Raw genomic sequence first — 18,638 nt, 5'->3', positions numbered from 1 at the left:
TTGTATTCTTGTGTTAAAATTCACAGAACTATGCATCCAAAAAAGGTCAATTTTATTGGATGATATTTTTTAAAATAAATTTTACAAAAAGGAGTATGCCTTAGAATTCTATTTCCATTTTACAAATAGGGAAAGTGAGACATGGGAATATGGCCAAGTCACCCAGCTAATCGAGATTGGAATTTTCAAGATCAAATATTAGATTGAGCCATTAGAGATATTGTGTTATATAATAATGTGATGACTTCGTACACGTAACAATATATTTTTCTAGTATATTGGTAGAACAGAAAGCAAATATATCTCCATTAAAATTACACTGAAAATCCCTATTAAAAGAAAACAAGCAAAAATGTCCTAGTCAGACTAGACATTATTTCAGGTAATAGTTTATATGATCATATTCTAATAAAGGAAAAATTTTGGTATGGGTTTTGATGGCTTTTTGCTGAGTAATTAGCAGATAAGATCATGGGGTCTGGAGTCAAACTACCTGGCTTCACATCCCATTTCTTTCACTTTTTAGTTGTGTGACCTTCATTACGTTACTTTAAGTAATATTAGCGGGAGACTAATGTCTTTAGTTTCAACTGAGCTCCTGAGTTAGAGCCCCCAAAGCTTGCCCCATCTGTCATGTGCAGATAGAAGGAAAGGTTTGCAGTAACTGGGGAGCGTAAGAGTAAAGGGGGTTAACAGGCATCCTTTAAGTGACAGAAGACAGTCTCTTATGAATCAGGCTAGAACAAAGACTCAGGTGTGTCCACTTTCATCAGATCCGATAAAGGGGCAACCGGTTCACAAAAACTAAGAATCAAATATCTAATGGACATTGAGATTCTATGAGAACAAGGATCCTTGTTGATTCTCACTGATTCTGTGAGACCAGGCAATCCTTTATCTAAGCTGACTTTTGGCAATCGGCTGAGGAAAGTCATGAATAGCTTCCAACCTTTGAAGAGAAAGAGACTTTCCATTTTGCATGATGTCACAGTCTAGAATCTAGACCCTAGAAAATGTGCTTTTTTATGAAAAAATTGATGTTTGGAGACTTTGTGCTACCACAAAGTCAACAGATATAGAGATTCAGTTTTTCAAGACTCTCTGGGGAACATAACAAATTTGTCCACACATTGTATAAGAGTGGGGTTTTATAGAGGAAATCTAATATCTTCAGTATTTTAGTTTCCTAGGGCTACCATAACAAATTTCCACACACTTAGTGGCTTAAAACAACACAAATTTGTTATCTTATATTTCTCAATGTCAGAAGTTCCAAAGGGATCTCACTGGGCTAAAATCAACGTGTCAGCCAGGCCGCGTCCTCTTCTGGAGAAGAGAATCCATTTTCTTACCTTTTTCACCCCCTAGAAGCTGCCCACATTCCTTGGCTAGTGGCTCCCTTCCATCTCCCAGGCCTACAATGGCCAGTCAAGACTTTCTTACATCGTGTTATCAAACTTAATTGTATCTGCTTTTTTTTTTTTTTTGCTGAGGAAGATTGGCCCTGAGCTAACATCCATGCCCATTGTCCTCCATTTCGTATGTGGCAGGCTGCCACAGCATGGCCTGATGAGCAGTGCATCAGTCTGCACCCAGGATTCGAACCTGTGAACCCCGGGCCATCAAAGCAGAGCACATGAACTTAACCACTACGCCACTGGGCTGGGCCCCCTCTGCTATTCTAATTCCCCTTTGCCATGTAACATAACATAGTCACAGATTCCAGGGATTAAGATGAGGACATCTTTGGGAGGCCATATTCTGCTTACCACACTAAGGTTATGGCTAAGCAATTGTGAGAATTAAGAGAGCATTTCTGTAAACTCTTGGAGCATAACTGTCCCAAGTGAATGCCAAAAGATACTGTGAGTCTGAGTGTAAGAAAATAAGCAAAACAACTGAGCTTAGATCTATAACTCTAAATTAAGCAACTGTCTCAGGGATTGGAGATAGGAGGTGTTAGAGTTGGGAACTACAAGGAAGTGAGGAAGCACGATCTTGTTAATGGCCCTTAAATCTTGGACAATGTGGTATACAAGTCAGTTATCTTTTTGATGGAATGGATTGTATATTATAAGAGTTTCTACAGTGGATAACAAGTCCTTTCTGGAGCTATGTGGATACGATGGCCACAATTATTCAATGGCTGCCTTTTTCTTTTTAATAGATTTTGGGTCAGTTTCAAGACGGGCATAGCCTGATTATAGAGACCTGTAAGGGTTTAGCCTGCTCCGTGAATCCCATATCTGAACTTTCCTTGCCCCAGAGGCTCTTGAAGATAGAGTCAAGGTCTGAAATGTTGGTCATGGAGGCATCAGGTAGTGGGTGATCAGTCTGTGCCACCATCAAATTATAGACTGGGGATTCTTCTCCTGGGAGTTCCAGAAAGAGGCTTTGGGGTCCACATTTAATACTGGCATCCCAACGACAAAGTGGATCTCCTCCCAGCAGATGTACTGGAGTGGAATTACTAAACAGAAAAGTGTGTTGATTCAAGAGAGATTAAAAAAAGACAAAGGCATGAACCAGCCCTGATGAGTTAAAGCTTGGCACTCTCACCACTTTGGCGGCCCGGTTTGTTTCCTGGTCGTGGAACCACGCCACCCATGTGTCAGCTGCCATGCTGTGGCGGCAGCTCACGTAGAACTAGAAGGACTTACAGCTAGGATATACAAGCATGGACTGGGATTTGGGGAGGGAAAAAAAAAACGACAAAGGCAGAGTCTGAGAGGTATTTGAAATTTCTACCACTAAGACGGTTTGATTATTCCTAGGAAGGAATGATAGAAAAGTAGTAGAATTTATGGTAGATAATGTAGAGTCAATATCAATTAGATATGAAACCTTCAATTTATACAACTCCATGAAAACTTCTCTGTTTCGTGTTAAGGGCAATGATGGATAGACCAGAGCAACTGCTTGCGCAGAGAGGGGTTCTTCTGTCAATGTTCGTCCTTTTCCTTTTTCAATTCTATCTTTCTAGCTAAAGTAGAGCAAGTGTTCTTCTAATGTCCCTTTTCCTTACAATATTGACAGTTGCCTTTGTGTCGATTAGACATAGAGGTGTCCTTGTTCTTGGCTTTATCTAATTGTGTAATCTGAAAAAGTATTAATTTTGTCTGATTTTTTTTTTCTTTTTTCTGAGCCAAAGTATCTTCCAAGTGCCCAGCAAGCTCTTGCAATTTAGAGAGGAGGGACAGTCTGCTATCTTACCTTCTGTTTTCTGGGAAGTTGTCATATCTCCTTCACTTCTGTTGAGACCAGAGTACTCCCGGAGGGTGGTATTTAAGCAGTCTCTGAAACCAGGCATGGAATTATGTTTTCCCTGTTTATGGAACTGGATTTTTTTTTTATTGTGGTAAAATATACATAGCATAAAATGTATCATTTTAACCATTTTTAGGTACACAGATCAGTGGCATTAAATACATTCACATTGTTGTGCAATCATCACCACCACCATCTCCAAAACATGTTTATCTTCCCAAGCTGAAACTGTATACCCATCTAACATGAACTCCCCATTGTCCCTCACTCCTAACCCCTGGCAACCACCGTTCTGTTTTCTGTCTCTATGAATTTGACTACTTTAGGTAACTCATCTAAGCAGAATCATATAATATTTGTCCTTTTGTGACCAGCTTATTTCACTTAATGTTTTCAAGGTTCATCAATGTTGTAGCATGTGTCAGAATTTCATTCCTGTTTCAGGCTGAATAATATCCCATTGTGTGTATATACCACATTTTGTTTCTCTATTCATCTGTTAATAGACATTTGGGTTGTTTCCCCCTTTTGGCTATTGTGAATAATGCTGCTATAAATATTGGTGTACAAATATCTGTTCAAGTCCGTGCTTTCCATTCTTTTAGCTATATATCCAGAAGTGGAATTCCTGAATCATAGGGTAATTCTATGTTTAATTTTTTGAGGAACTACCATAGTGGTTTCCACAACAGCTGCACCATTTTACATTCCCAGCAGCAATGCACAGGGTTCCAATTTCTCCACTTCCTTGCTAACACTTATTTTCTATGTTTTTTTTTTTAAATAATAGCCATCCTACTGTGATTTTGATATGCATTTCCCTAACAATTAGTAATGTTGAGCGTCTTTTCACGTGCTTGTTGGCCATCTGTATATCTTCTTTGGAGATATGTCTGTATGAATCCTTTGCCCATTTTTTTAATTAGATGCTTCGTATTTTTTGTTTTTGAGTTGTAGGAGTTCTTTATATATTCTGGATATTATCCAGAATATATAAATCCATTATTATCCATCTAATCCATTATTAGATATATGATTTGCAAATATTTTCTCCCGTGGGTTGTCATTTTACTCAGTTGATAGTGTCTTTAGATGCATAACACTTTTTAATTTTGATGAAGTACAATTCATCTGTTCTTTCTTTTGTTGCCTGTGCATTTGGTGTTATAGTCAAAAAATCATTGCCAAATCCAATGTCATTAAACTTTTCCTCTATGTTTTCTTCTAAGAATTTTATACTTTTAGGTTTTACATTTGGGTCTTGGATCCATTTTGAGTTAATTTTTGTATATAGTATAAGGTAAGTATTCAACTTCATTCTTTGCATTTGGATATCTGGTTTTCCCAGCACCATTTGTTGCAAAGATGGCCCTTCCCCAATTGAATGGTCTTGGCATCCTTGTTGAAAATCATTTGATCATATATGCAAAGTTTTATTTTTAGGCTGTCTATTCTATTCCATTGGTCTATATGTCTGTCTTTGTACCAAGACCACACTGTTTTGATTACTATAGCTTTGTTGTAAGTTTTGAAATCAGGAAGTGTGAGACCTCCAACTTCATTCTTTTTCAAGATTGTTTTTGCTATTTGGGGTCGCTTGAAATTCCATTTGAATCTCAGGATGGATTTTTCTATTTCTGCAAAAAGTATTGCTGATATTTTTGATAGGGACTGCATTGAATTGAAGATCACTTTGGGTAGTATTGATGTCTTACCAATATTAAGTCTTCTAATCCATGAACATGGGATGTCATTCTATTTATCTGTGTCGTCTTTAATTTCTTTGAGCAGCATTTTGTAGTTTTTAGTGTACAATTATTTCACCTCCTTGGTTAAGCTTATTCTTAAATATTTTTATACTATTATAAAATGGAATTGTTTTTTTAACTCTTTTTCAGATTGTTCAGTCTTAGTGTGTAGAAACATAACTAATTTTTGTGTGTTAATTTTGTATCCTGCAACTTTGCTGAATTCATTTATTAATTTTAAGAAAATTTTTGTGTGTGTGGAATTTCTAGGGTTTTATACATATGAGATTGTATTGTCTGTGATCAGAGATAATTTCACTTTTTCCTTTTCAATTTGGATGACTTTTTTCCTTTTTCTTGCCTAATTGCTCTAGCTATAACTTCCAATATTATATTGAATAAGAGTGGCAAAAGTCAGCATCCTTGTCTTCTTCTTGATCTTCAAAGGAAGGCTTTCACTGTTGAATATAATGTTAGCTGTGAGTTTTTCATATATGTCCTTTATTATGTTGAAGTAGTTTCCTTCTATTCACAGTTTGTTGAATGTTTTTGTAATAGAACAATGCTGAATTTTCTCAAATGCTTTTTCTACATCAGTGGAGATGACTAGGTGTTTGTCTTCTTTCATTCTGTTGTTATGGTGCATTAAATTGGTTGATTTTTGTATGTTGAATCATCCTTGCATTCCAGGATACATCCCACTTGGTCATGCTGTATAATCTTTCTAATGTGCTGTTGAATTCATTTTGTTGAGGATTTTTGCGTCAATATTCATAAGGGCTATTGGCCAGTAGTTTTCTTTTCTTGAAGTGTCTTTGTCTGGTTTTGTTATCGGGGTAATACAGGCCTCATATATTGAGTTAGGAAGTATGTCTTCCTCTTCAATTTTTTGGAAGAGTTTGAGAAGGATTTATGTTGATTCTTCTTTAAAAGTTTGGTAGAATTCACCAGTGAAGCTATCTGGTCCATGGCTTTTCTTTGTTGGGAGGCTTTTGATTAGTGATTCAATTTTGTTACTAGTTATAACCCTATTCAGATTTTCTATTTCTTCATGATTCAGACTTGGTAGGTTGTGTATTTTTGTGTAGTTTGTCCATTTTATCTAGTGGGATGAATTTTTGAGCAATGAATTTTGGACAATAAAGACCTCAGTGATAGCTATTAAGAGTTTTTGTCCTATTTTTATACTCTTTGTATATCTATCCATAGTTAAATGTTGTCCTGTATTATTAATATCATTTTGGTAAGCAATTCATCTTGCTTATACTAACCAAATTTTGGCATATCCTGGCATCCCACAAAGATGAACTAATTGACAGAGATCAGGGAATCCAGACTATAAATTCCTAAGGCAATCCTAAATTCTTCAGGGAACTTCTGCCTTTTCTTAAGAAGTTTTTGCAAGTCATTAACTAGATTATGTTAAATCTTGTCTAGACTATAATTTAAAGCTATAAGACCTGCCACGTTGGTCATCATTCTCACATCCTTTATAAGATATAATAAGGGATATTGTCCAGGGAGAAAGATATGATTAAGAAGGGAAAGTGAAGGAAAGAGAAGAGGGTCTGTTGAGGGTGGAGGAAGAAAAGAAGGAATAAAGCAAGGGGGAGGAGGAAGTCAAGGTTCCGGAGGCTAGGCGGGAGGTCAACACAGAGGTGGGTCGTGAGATTGAGAGGAAAGATGAAGTTTGACTTTTAGATCCACCAAGTTGTAATTGGTCTTTTCTAAGGTGTCCTTAAGGGAAGAAATTTTAAAATTTTTCTGTCTTTTAGAGTTTTCCTGTCTTTTAGAAGCCTCTTTATAAAAATAAATAGAAAGCTGACTGATGATATTTAGAATATTTGAACCCTTTGATCCCAAGGCACCAGCCAAGAGATTATTTTATTCTTATCTCAAGTTTCTCAGAATATCATGTAAAAAGGAATGTGGGTGTAACTACATTAGCGAAATTCAGTGTCTACTGTAGCTCAGCAAAGTGCTCATGTGCTGACTTGAATATAGTGTGTTTACCTCCTCTCACTTAACTGACCTTCCCATCGGAAGTATTTCATTTGGTTAAATAAATATAGTTTGGTTTAAAAAATTATAATCATAGACAATAAAAATTTATCAAGAGTTCATTTCTGAATCCACCCCACTTTCCAAAAAAAAAGAAATTACACTAAATAGATAGAAAATCATTTGTAGACAAATTTTTTTGTAATGTCACTTAATCTATGTCACCAGACATAATGTGCTCATTTATTAAGGGTTAGAGAGGAAATGGGAAACACAGTTTTACCTCTAAGTTGGCGTGTGTGTATGTGAATAGACACATGTTTATACATCTTTAATGCAAAAATTTTGACGTATTGAGATTTTGCAACTCCAATATGATGATATTCTTTCTAGTGATTCTGTCAACCATTTGGCATCTGCAAGATGATTGTGATAAAATTTAGTTGTGAGTCAACGCATATTTTTTTAACTCATGCAATGATGCTTATTGTCCTAAATTGACAGGTGAAGTATGCTGTCCAGATGAAGAGCACCATCGGGTTTCCACTGGCATCGGCGACTCCTGCTGTGGCAGAATGCCGTACTCCGCCTCAGGAAACCAGATCTGCTGTGCTGGGAGGCTTCATGATGGCCACGGCCAGCAGTGCTGTGATGGACAGATTGTGAGCAAAGATTTAGAGTGCTGTGGTGGAGGAGAAGACGGCATGGTGTACAGTCGCCTTCCAGGTAAGGGACCCTTGTCTACCTTTCAGTCAGTGGAGAATCTGGGAAGCAGAGAGGTTAAGAAATTTGCCCTAATAATTCGGTACATGTGTGTGGTGATGGGTTGTAATTAGTATTTTGGTGGTGAACATGATGTAGTCCATGCAGAAATAGAAGTACAATGATGTACACCTGAAATTTTTACAATGTTATAAACCAATGTTACTGCAATAAACAAAAATTAAAGTGAAAAAAAAAAAAAAAGAAATTTGCCCTAGATATAAAACAAATAACTAATTAAAGCTCATGTTAATTATATCTAATGCAACAATTAGGTACGTATTGCTCAACCAATAAAAATGTAATCTCACATTTTTATGTGCATGTTATACATTTCTTAAAAATTGATCAAAATTACTTCTTCTTAAAAAATGTCTTGTCCACCAAAAAACAAACAAATGAAACACACATGAATGCATTGGTTCTGGATTAAGAGAATATTTCCTAGCAAATACTAACAGTATACAAAATTATTATTTATGATATTGTGTCATAATTCTTTTACTCCATTATTCTTCTGTAGCTATTAAACTAACACTAATATTAATAGCAATCATTATCATTAACTGAGTACTTACTATGAGTATCATTACTGAGTACTTACTTATCTAACAGGCGTTATGCCCAATGTTTTATATATTATTACCTCAATTAATCTTTATAACAATCTTATGAGATAGGCACTATTATCATCCACATTTTGAAAATGAGGAAACTGAGGTACAGAGATTAGACTCTTGCTCAAGATTACACAGCTATTTAGATCTAGATTTTTGGGTGCCTGAAAGTTATACAATTTCTCTTTAAGAAAAGAAAATGAAATAATGAAGACAAGACAAAATATTAAAATAAACATTTATCTACAAGAGGGAAATAAATTACAAAAATGACAAATCTAAAAGGAACCTAGCAAATCCCACTAACATAAAAGTAGAATATTTGGATTATATAAATTCTGACATGTCTGTATATTTTTCCCTGACGTGTTTATCCTATAACCATGATCATCTCTTCATACAACAATGGCTTTGTACTGTAATTATCTATAGAGAGAATAGAAAGATAATTCATTACTTCTCATCACAGGGTTAATCAAAAATTTTTTTTAATTATTTAAGGTTTATAAAAATGACTTTAATCTTTACAACTCATTATTGTAATATTATGTAAATGTTTAAGATTATTGCCAAATGTGGAGAAATATCTACCAAGGGTCTTTCTAAGATTTAAGGGCATTTTAAGTTTTCTTAAGGTGATTTGCGGTGAGTTATCTAAATATTTGTTGAATTGACAACATCATTAGCCAGTTTTTCGTGGATGTCTTTATTGTGTGACTGAATTTGAGTTGTATATTATCATAGAGGTCACTATTTTAGCTACACATTGGTAAAAAGTGTACATTTTTCCAATATATTTATGAGTTACTTCTCTTCATAATTGTATTATCAAATAATCAAATTGTCTATGCATTACTTCAATCCTAGACTCATCATTCTCTTTTAATAGTTTACTACTTTTGGTATGATCTGAAATTTATTTTGTTACAATTCTGTTTGTCAGAATATTTTAGTTGATTCCATTGTTTATTTTCACAGCTTTTGTTTCATATCATATTAATTTTTCTATCTGATCTCTCTTTCTTTAAAGCTTCCCTTTATATGCATCCTAATTAGGAGTCTATAATTTCTCACATTTTTTATCTTTCCAAACTGCAGTTAAAATGGCATATTTAAGCCTTAACAACTTTTTCATGGAAGCAACTGAAATCATATAAATAGAGCTACTGATCTCAAATTAAATATTTCCCCAATTCAAATTCCCCTTAGTTAGATTTCAAAAATATCCATGGTACTCCAATTTCAATCAATATGAGAACACGTATGACAGAGAGCAACTTAAAGGGACAAGAGACAATGACCATAGCAAATTGTAGTTAAAAATTATACATTTGCAAATTTTATAAAAATATATAACCATGCTTTCCTTGGAAGGGGCTCATGCAAGCGAAGTACCCTGAAGGTCAAGCTTCATTAGTTTCAGGGTAAATGAACCACTTCAACTAGTAAGAGCTGGAAATCCAACCCCTCTCTGAGTGTGATTTCAGGACGTCATGATATCTTGATGGAGATGAATTATGAATTCTCTACTGTCTTTCTATAATTTCTTCTCTTTTTAAAAACCATCAAAGAGTTATCTATAATACAAGCAACAATTATGTAAATTGATTATTATAATATTGTTAAATACCATATTCTTGTATGCATTCTCTTGATTGTAAAGTTCTGATGAAAACTATTAAGACGAGCACTTTAATAACAAACTAATCAATCAAAAAAATAATAAGTATCAATCCTTGGTGTACCTGAATCTTGTGCCTTAATAAAAAATACTAAACTCTCAGTATTTTGATAGCCCTTAAATAAGTAAGAAATACATAAATTAAATTATTCACAACTAAATTTCAATCCTCCCAGTGTGGGAAAGACTCATCTCCTTCTTTGAGCCAAAAAATACCTGATTTCTAGTTTCTGATTTTATCCTTGGACCACCATCAAGTGTGTTTCCAAGGCTTTTACTGTTCCATGAATTTACAAATCACCCATCTATATCCACACTGTATCCATCTTATATATTTTTTAATACAACCCAGTGGGACACATTTAGAGGAAGATTTTTATATATATACTGTCAAACTGGTTGATAGTCCCATGTCATTTTGTTGATCTCCATCAACTGTCCAGAAGAGAGTGATAGTGTAGTGGATACAACAGAATTAGGTTTCAATTAGGACATTTTCATTGACCCCAGGAATTTAAGGCTTACCTGTAAAGGATGGCACAGGCCACCTGGATCTGTATTATAATATAGAAGAAGGTCGACTTTGCCAGGTCAAACTAAGAGACAAAAACAAAAACCAACCTCCCGAGACCTTCTTTGAAAATGAATGATGTATTAAATCATATAATATGCAAGAGTCCAGTGTAGACACATAATCCTTTCAGAATTTTCCCTCATGGTTGTAGACTTAAGAGGTTAGCATCTAAAGATAACTCAAGTCCAATCAAGGAATCCAGCCCAGTGTCTCCTAGACACAGCATATTGGCTAAAAGATGTACACAAGGATCAGGAGACAAAATACAACAGCAACAACAAGTAAACAACATCCCATGTTCACTATTCACCAAGTTGAGTTCTGTGTGCTTCATATACAACAACACATTTAATCCTCACAACAGCTCTATGAGGGAAGTATTATTATTATCTCCGTTTTACAGATGAGGAAACAGAAGCAATTTTAACAGAAGTTAAAAACTTCCCCCAAATCACATAGCTCCTAAGTGGCTGTATTACTTCAGGTAACATTCACCGCTGTTATAAATGAACTTCAAAATGTAAAAAGATTGTTTCCAAGTCTTGTCTATTGTGAATAACTGCAATGAACACAGGGGTGCATGTATCTTTATGCATTGGTGTTTTCAGGTTCTTTGGATAAATACCCAGCAGTGGAATAGCTGGATCATATGGTAGTTCTATCCTTAATTTTATGAGGAATCTCCATACTGTTTTCCATAGTGGCTGCACCAGTTTGCACTCCCACCAGCAGTGTATGAGAGTTCCCTTCTCTCCACATCCTCTCCAACACATGTTGTTTCCTGTCTTGTTAATTATAGCCATTCTGACGGACGTGAGGGGATATCTCATTGTAGTTTTGATTTGCATTTCCCTGAAGTGCCCATCAAGGGACGAATGGATAAAGAAGATGTGGTATATATACACAATGGAATACTACTCAGCCATAAGAAACGATGAAATCCAGCCATTTGTGACAACGTGGCTGGACATTGAGGGTATCATGCAAAGTGAAATAAGTCAGAGGGAGAAGGTCAAATACTGTATGATTTCCCTCATTAAATAGTAGATAATAACAACAACAAACAAACACGTGGAGACAGAGATTGGATTGGTGGTTACCAGAGGGGAAGGGGGCAGGGAGGAGGGCGAAAGGGATAATTCGGCACAAGTGTGTGGTGATGGGTTGTAGTTAGTATTGGGTGGTGAACATGATGTAATCTATGCAGAAATAGAAGTATAATGATGTACACCTGAAACTTATACAATGTTATAAACCAATGTTACTGCAATAAACAAAAAATTTAAATAAAAAATCTATAAAGGCTCCAAAACAATAGGGGTTTATTTGTTTTTTTAAAGATTTTATTTGTTTATTTATTTTCCCCCCAAAGCCCCAGTAGATAGTTGTATGTCATAGGTGCACATCCTTCTAGTTGCTGTATGTGGGACGCGGCCTCAGCATGGCTGGAGAAGCAGTGTGTTGGTGCGCGCCCAGGATCCGAACCCGGGCTGCCAGCAGCGGAGCGCGCACACTTAACCGCTAAGCCACGGGGCCGGCCCTAGGGGTTTATTTCTTTCTCGTGTAATAACACTGAGGCGTCAACCTTCTGTAGGTTAGCTCTCTTTCCCACAGTCATTCTGGCTTGTAGAGGCTCTGCCATTTTTAATAGGCAGCTCCTAAAATCACCTGAGAGTTGTATCCATTCCTGCATCCAGGAGGGGAAAAAAGCGTGGAATAACGTGTGTGTGAGTTTTTTATTGTCCAAGTCTAGAAATAGCAAATATTTTTATTAACATTTCATTGTCTAGAACTCAGCTGTTGACATCTAAATGCAAGGCAGGCTGGAAGATTTTCCCATGAATCTCTTGCCGCTGTGGCTGAGAAAGGATTCTGTCTCCACCCAAATGGCTACAGAGGCCAAGCTCTTAACCTCTCTGAGCATTCTGATACCTGGACAAGCATTGGATACTCTCCAACCCTGACCACATCAATGTTGTTTCAAGTCTGATGAGCAGGCCCAGCGTAATATAACTACCAAGTTGCAAGCATATTCTGGATGACCAGGAAAAAAAAAGAGACATTGTAAACTCTGTTCTTTGACTGCACACCACATGTATACCAAAGTTAGAAGAAAGGGTACTGTCTGTGAGTACTAGGCTCTAAGGCAATGACCTTTAAAGCATGGCCCTGGAGAACTCCTGAGGGTCTTCAAGACCTTTGCAGGTGGTCTGTGAGATCAAAACTATTCCCGTCATCATACTAAGCTATTATATGCCTTTTCCACTCTCATTCTCTCATGAGTGTACAGTGGAGTTTTCCAGAGGTTACATGACATGTGATATTGCAACAATTGAATGCAAAAGAGGATATGAGAATTCAGTTCCTTCTATTGAGCCAGACATTAGAGATGCTTGCAAAAATGTAAAACAATGTTATTCTTCTCACTAGTTTTTCTCAGTTTGGAAACTATATTTATTTTTCATAAATACTTATGTTAACATGTTGTATGTTTATTATTATTTTAAATGAATTAATAAATACATATTCCAAAAATTTCTGTTTTAGGCTCTAACCCAGTAAATATCAACAGATATAACCTGTATAAACAAAAGCTATTGAGGGTCCTCAGTTACTTGTAAAAGTGTAAAGGGGTCCTGAGTGGTCTTGTGGTTAAGATTCGGTGTTTTCACCGCTGCAACCCGGGTTCGTTTCCCTGTCAGGGAACCACGCCACCTGTCTATTGTCTGTTGGTTGTCACCTTGCGGCTGCTGTGTGTTGCTGTGATGCTGAAAGCTATGATACCAGGATTTCAAATATCAACAGGTTCATCCATGGTGGACAGGTTTCAGCAGAGCTTCCAGACTAGGAAGCTCTGACAGACTAGGAAGAAGGACCTGGCTACTCACTTCGGAAAAAATTGGCCATGAAAACCCTGTGAATAGCAGCAGAACATCGTCTGATTCAGCACCAGAAGAGGAGAGGATGGGGCAAAAAGACAGAGCAGGGTCCGCTCTGCTGTCCACAGTGTTGCTGGGAGTCACAATTGACTCGATGGCACCAACAAAAAAAGGGGTCCTGAGACCAAACTTTGAGAACCACTGTTTTGAGGCATAGTAATCATCTCTCCTAGAAAATCATAAGAATTAGTTAGTTATCCTGTGCTATGACCAACCAGTTGAGTACCTCTTCCTCCTTTAGATGAGTTAGCTAAAAACAGGTCCGTTAAAGACAGAACCATGGTTGCCAGGCGGGGGGTATGTAAAAGTGTTGCCCCCCTGTACCATGATAGGTCAAAGTTTCCCAAAGAGCAGCAAAATGTCTCATTTTATCATCTATGTTCATCTGTTACTTTTTTTAAGTCAATTGCCGTATTCCTTTATTCAGTCATATGCAATGTGTAGAAACTATAATCAAGATACCATTCTCGGTGCTCTGTGAGTGTAAAAATGGCTAAGATTCCATCTTTGTCCTTAATGACTTACAATCTAATAAAGGAGACAAGTACCTATATGGTTAAACATGAGCTAGAGAGAGGTGTTCTTAAGACTGAGAGATCACTCCAGTCAAGGTGATGAAAAAAGCTGAACCGTTGGATTGGAACCTCAAACAATGAGTAGGATTTTGAGACATGTGGATGGAAGAAAGATGTTTCAGCAAAAGAGCATAGCTTGAGCTAAAGTGGGAAATTAGCAATCTGCAGAGCATGTTCAACTAGTAGCAAGCAGGGGGGTTATTGGAGGTGTACACCGTGTGTTAGGAAATAGAGGCAGATAAATCTGAGTAGGCAAAAGGAGTTGAACATTATTTAGTACTCAGGGAAGAGGCAATGTGATGATAAGAACTGTGATTTAAGGAAATAAATTAGCTTTGAGTGGCAGAACGAATGTGAGGGAGAAGGAAAGATAAGTCGGAATACTATTGCCCAAAAGTAGAACATAGCTGATCTAAGAAATGGAGTAGAGGTTACTGTCCACTAGGGTAACGATTCTTAATCTTTTGGGGGCCATACACCTCCCTTTAGAATCTCTTGAAAGTTACAAACCCTCACTTCAAATAATGGCACACAGAACTCACACAAAAATTTTCCTGCAATTTCATACACCCTTGAAGTCCATCCATAAACCCAAATTTCAGAATCATTTTTTCATTTACTTCAATATGATGTTCCGTGCTAGTCAAACATTTCTTAAGCAAATTCTGACATTCCTCAACTGCTGTGAATCAAAATTAGCATTAGAGTTTCTCATGACATTCTGCAATTCCGCCAATTCTGGTAATCATGGTGGACTGAAGGGATGATCCTTTAAAAAAGGAAAAAAATCTCCTATTCTCTTGACCTTCCTGCAGGTCTCACTGAAAATAGACACGTTCCACATGTCTTGTTCCTCTCTCTGCTACTGCTCCCCCCTGTCGCCCCTAATGACTGTGACCTTAATGACCTTCCAGAATATCCATATGGCCCATTTTCTCCTCAACCTCGCAACACCATACCTGCTACACAAGGGTTTGGATCTCATAATATTGTTCCTAAGCCTGGCCTCTCTCCCTGCCTGGCATTGTGTGCCTGCCACGAGACCGGGCTGGCTCATAAAACATCTCTTTATGTATTTTATTACTTAAACTCTTTTATTTGCCTGCAGGAGCCCTTTAACAAAATCACATTGAATTGACTTTCTCACACCAAATCAAATCTCCCTGGTCCCAGTTCAGTTGTCTTTGTCAATATGTATTTTATAAATGGAGTGAATTAACAGATGCTGTTGGAACAGAAGTGCTGGGGTAGCGTTTATGTTTTTAGTGCTCTCCCTGGGCAGATGAGTTGTGCAGGAGTGTTATACAGGTATCTTGGGATGAAAGTCATGCTTGTCATTTCAGTGGATATGTATTCTTAACCATTTTCTTTGGATATATTTTAAACCTCTTTATTACTTTTTATTCTTAGTGTTTACTTATATGGTTTTATCATGTATGCCATTTATCTTGAGTTGGACTTGATTATATCTCTTAGTATTAAAAGATGAAAATTAAAACCTCTCTATCATTCAAAGAGGATAGGATTTCCTTTTAGCCATGAGAAACTGATCAAGACAGACCTTTAGAACATATTGTCTTATTTCTGTTATAAATGTTGTCCATGAAGTCTTTGATATGAAACTCTGGGTTGAAATTGTTTGGAAATAGAATATTGAGTTTTCATGTCCTGGACTCGGACTTCAGTAAAATGAATGACTTACCACTGTTTGTTACGTAAGGTGGAATTGGGGAACTTTGCAAAGAGAGAAATATAGTACAGAAATCCATGGTATAAGCGTTGTATGGAAAGAATATTTCCCAGGAAGATTTCCATACAACATAATGAATTTTTGAAAAGTGTAATGTATAATTGCTTTAACATATATTGCACCGATTTGGGGAGCATTTTTACTCGACTCTTTCTTTCTCTTTTTTGTCGTGGTAGCCCTAGCGCCATCTGCTGGTGAAGACAAGCATACATTTCTTTTCTTTTATGCTCTGCCACCAATTTCGTAAGTTTGTCCTAAGAATGACTAATCACAAACCTTTTTTTTTTTGTTCATTCTTCTAGGCCTAAAATATAATCCTTTGGCTTAAAATGTGGTTCCCATGATCAATCCCCGAGTCGCACAATGATTTGTCATATTCCAGACTCTCTTTTTCACTACTGTACCGTTTTTATCTCAAAAGCGTGATTCATGATTCTTGGTCTTTTTAGAAAAATGGAGCACATGTTTTGCAGATTTAACAATTCAGAAACTCATCAGGCCTATCTGTTTCTAAAATGCTTTCGTTTTTAGCTCTGGACTTTAAATAAGTGTTAGTAACATATTTGAAGTATTCATGATATTGTGAGTAAAAAATTCTTTCCTCCACTATATCCTCAGTTGTATCCAGTGCAATGGAAGCTATCCATTGGGTATACATGCTGTTTTGAAAGACAATATATGCCATTTGATGTCAAAAATAAATGTCTAATAGTTCGGTGCATACTGTACCACTTTAATAACGTCTGCATCTTGTTCAAAGAGAATCTCCACCTTTATACAAATTTAATGAAGAACCTCTGAAAGACTAGATCAATCCATCAATAATATATGACCTATATTGTTTTTCTTTGGGCATGTTTAAAATCGCGCATTCTTTGTGTCAAAGTTCAAAAGTCAAGTGCTACATATGATAAATTAGATAGGGGTCAAAAGTTATGGCAATGCAGTTTCAGAAGATTGTCTGTCTGTGAATTTGCAGCTCATTCATGCTGAAGTGATGCACTATGGGAATTACTACCAAACTCTGCTCTGCAACATCTGCTCTCCCTAAGTGAGTTAGTGCACGTCAGACATCTTTATGTCAGAATATTGCAGTGATGGATGCAGTCTTCAGAAAATGCTGCATAAAAATCTGGTGTGCCGTTCTGGCCATTAAGTGAAATTACTATTTAAATTAATGGCACTGTCACAGTTTATCTGTGCAAAGAATGAACGCTGATTAGGGTATTAAGTAATTAGCAATTTATCACAGTGGAACAAGGTTGATAATAATTAAAGAAGTAATGGTTTACCAAAGAAACTAGAAAGGGAGTCACTTCTTGTTATGTGAGTGAAATCTTGGCTGAAAATTTTAATTCAGTGAAACAAAGACGAAGCTCTTGGTGAAAGAAATCATCCCTTTTTTTCTAGTGTAAAAACAGTTCATTATCAAAATTTTAGTTGACCTGTCAAAAGTCCCTCAGAGCGATCAGAAGATGACTGATTAGGAGTTTCAAATTAGGTCAATGCCTGCATTTTGATTTTCTACTTAAAGCATGGTGAAACCATAAAGTAATTTGGGAGTTGAGGGGAAGAATGTATTCTGCTCCCTAAAGGGCCAGTTTTCAGATTTTGATTGCTCTTTAAAAGAGAAACATGAATTATTTTAAGAAAACTGCTAGAGAAAAAAATGACAGTAAAGAATCCAAGGTGATATTTAAATGTCTGATTAGAAAGCAGCAGAAAAAAAATGTCCAAACAATATAAAACTTGAGGCTGCGGATTTTTATTTTTATCTTATATGGGTGTAGTAGGGTGTGTGTGTGTGGGTGTGTGTGTGTGTGTCTGCGTCTGTGTGTATTATATATATGTCATTTTTACTCATCGTAATCAAGACTCAGACCACAATGATAACCCTGCTGTGTGTTTATTTGAAAGAACTTCTCCTTGGAAATGTTATAACAACTAAAATTATTAATAAAGCATCAAAGAAAACAGTTTACTTTTAAACCAATTACTTTGAACAGTTATCACATTTAAACATGGTGTGTCAAAACTCAGTTATGATCAATGTAGATCATTAATCATATACAAAAATTTTTAAATATTGGGAGATTTGTGTGTGTGTGAGGAAGATTAGCCCTGAGCTAACATCTGTTGCCAATCCTTCTCTTTTTGCTGAGGAAGATTGGCCCTGGGCTAACATCCGTGCCCATCTTCCTCTACTTTCTATGGGACACTGCCACAGCATGGCTTGATAAGCCGTGCATATGTCTGCGCCTGGGATCCGAACCTGCAAACCCCGGGCCGCCAAAGTGGAGCGTGCGAACTTAACCACTACGCCGCCACTGGGCAGACCCCAGGAGATATTTTTTAAAATGGAAAGATCAACGAGCTTGTTCTTTGGAGTGATGAGTGGATAAACATCTTTCTTAAGGAGTGTGCCAAACCAGTGTCTACTTCAATAATTTTTTTTTAAAAAAAAGCACTTAAAACTCATTGGTCTATTATTAGGAGTGTCTTTCATAATGTAGGTGTTTGTACAGGACCAGATTAAACAATCCAGGACTCCAGGGCACTTTGAAGTTGAGGTTCTTTATGTTATCAGTCGGGACTAATAATAAATAAACAAAATTCTAATTAAAATAAATCATTCATCACATTGTGCTACTGTATAACTGGATATAAATTCTCATATGATACCACCGTGACATGGATGACGGGGAACCTTAATTTCTAGCTTAA

General features: G+C 36.5%; 1 protein-coding gene across 1 annotated transcript in view; it reads left to right on the top strand.

Annotated features, from left to right (window-relative positions):
• The window catches only part of USH2A (usherin), a 761,558-nt gene that overhangs the window by 581,231 nt on the left and 161,689 nt on the right, over positions 1-18,638 (top strand). The window contains exon 50 of the mRNA XM_087424358.1: positions 7,521-7,742. Coding sequence (XP_087280484.1) covers positions 7,521-7,742 — 222 coding nt within the window. The remainder of the gene's footprint in view (positions 1-7,520; positions 7,743-18,638) is intronic.

The sequence above is a fragment of the Ceratotherium simum genome, chromosome 36, assembly GCF_057802395.1.
Source record: "Ceratotherium simum simum isolate JZ-2026a chromosome 36, ASM5780239v1, whole genome shotgun sequence".
NCBI lineage: Eukaryota > Metazoa > Chordata > Mammalia > Perissodactyla > Rhinocerotidae > Ceratotherium > Ceratotherium simum.
This window is presented reverse-complemented; position numbering and strand designations above follow the sequence as displayed.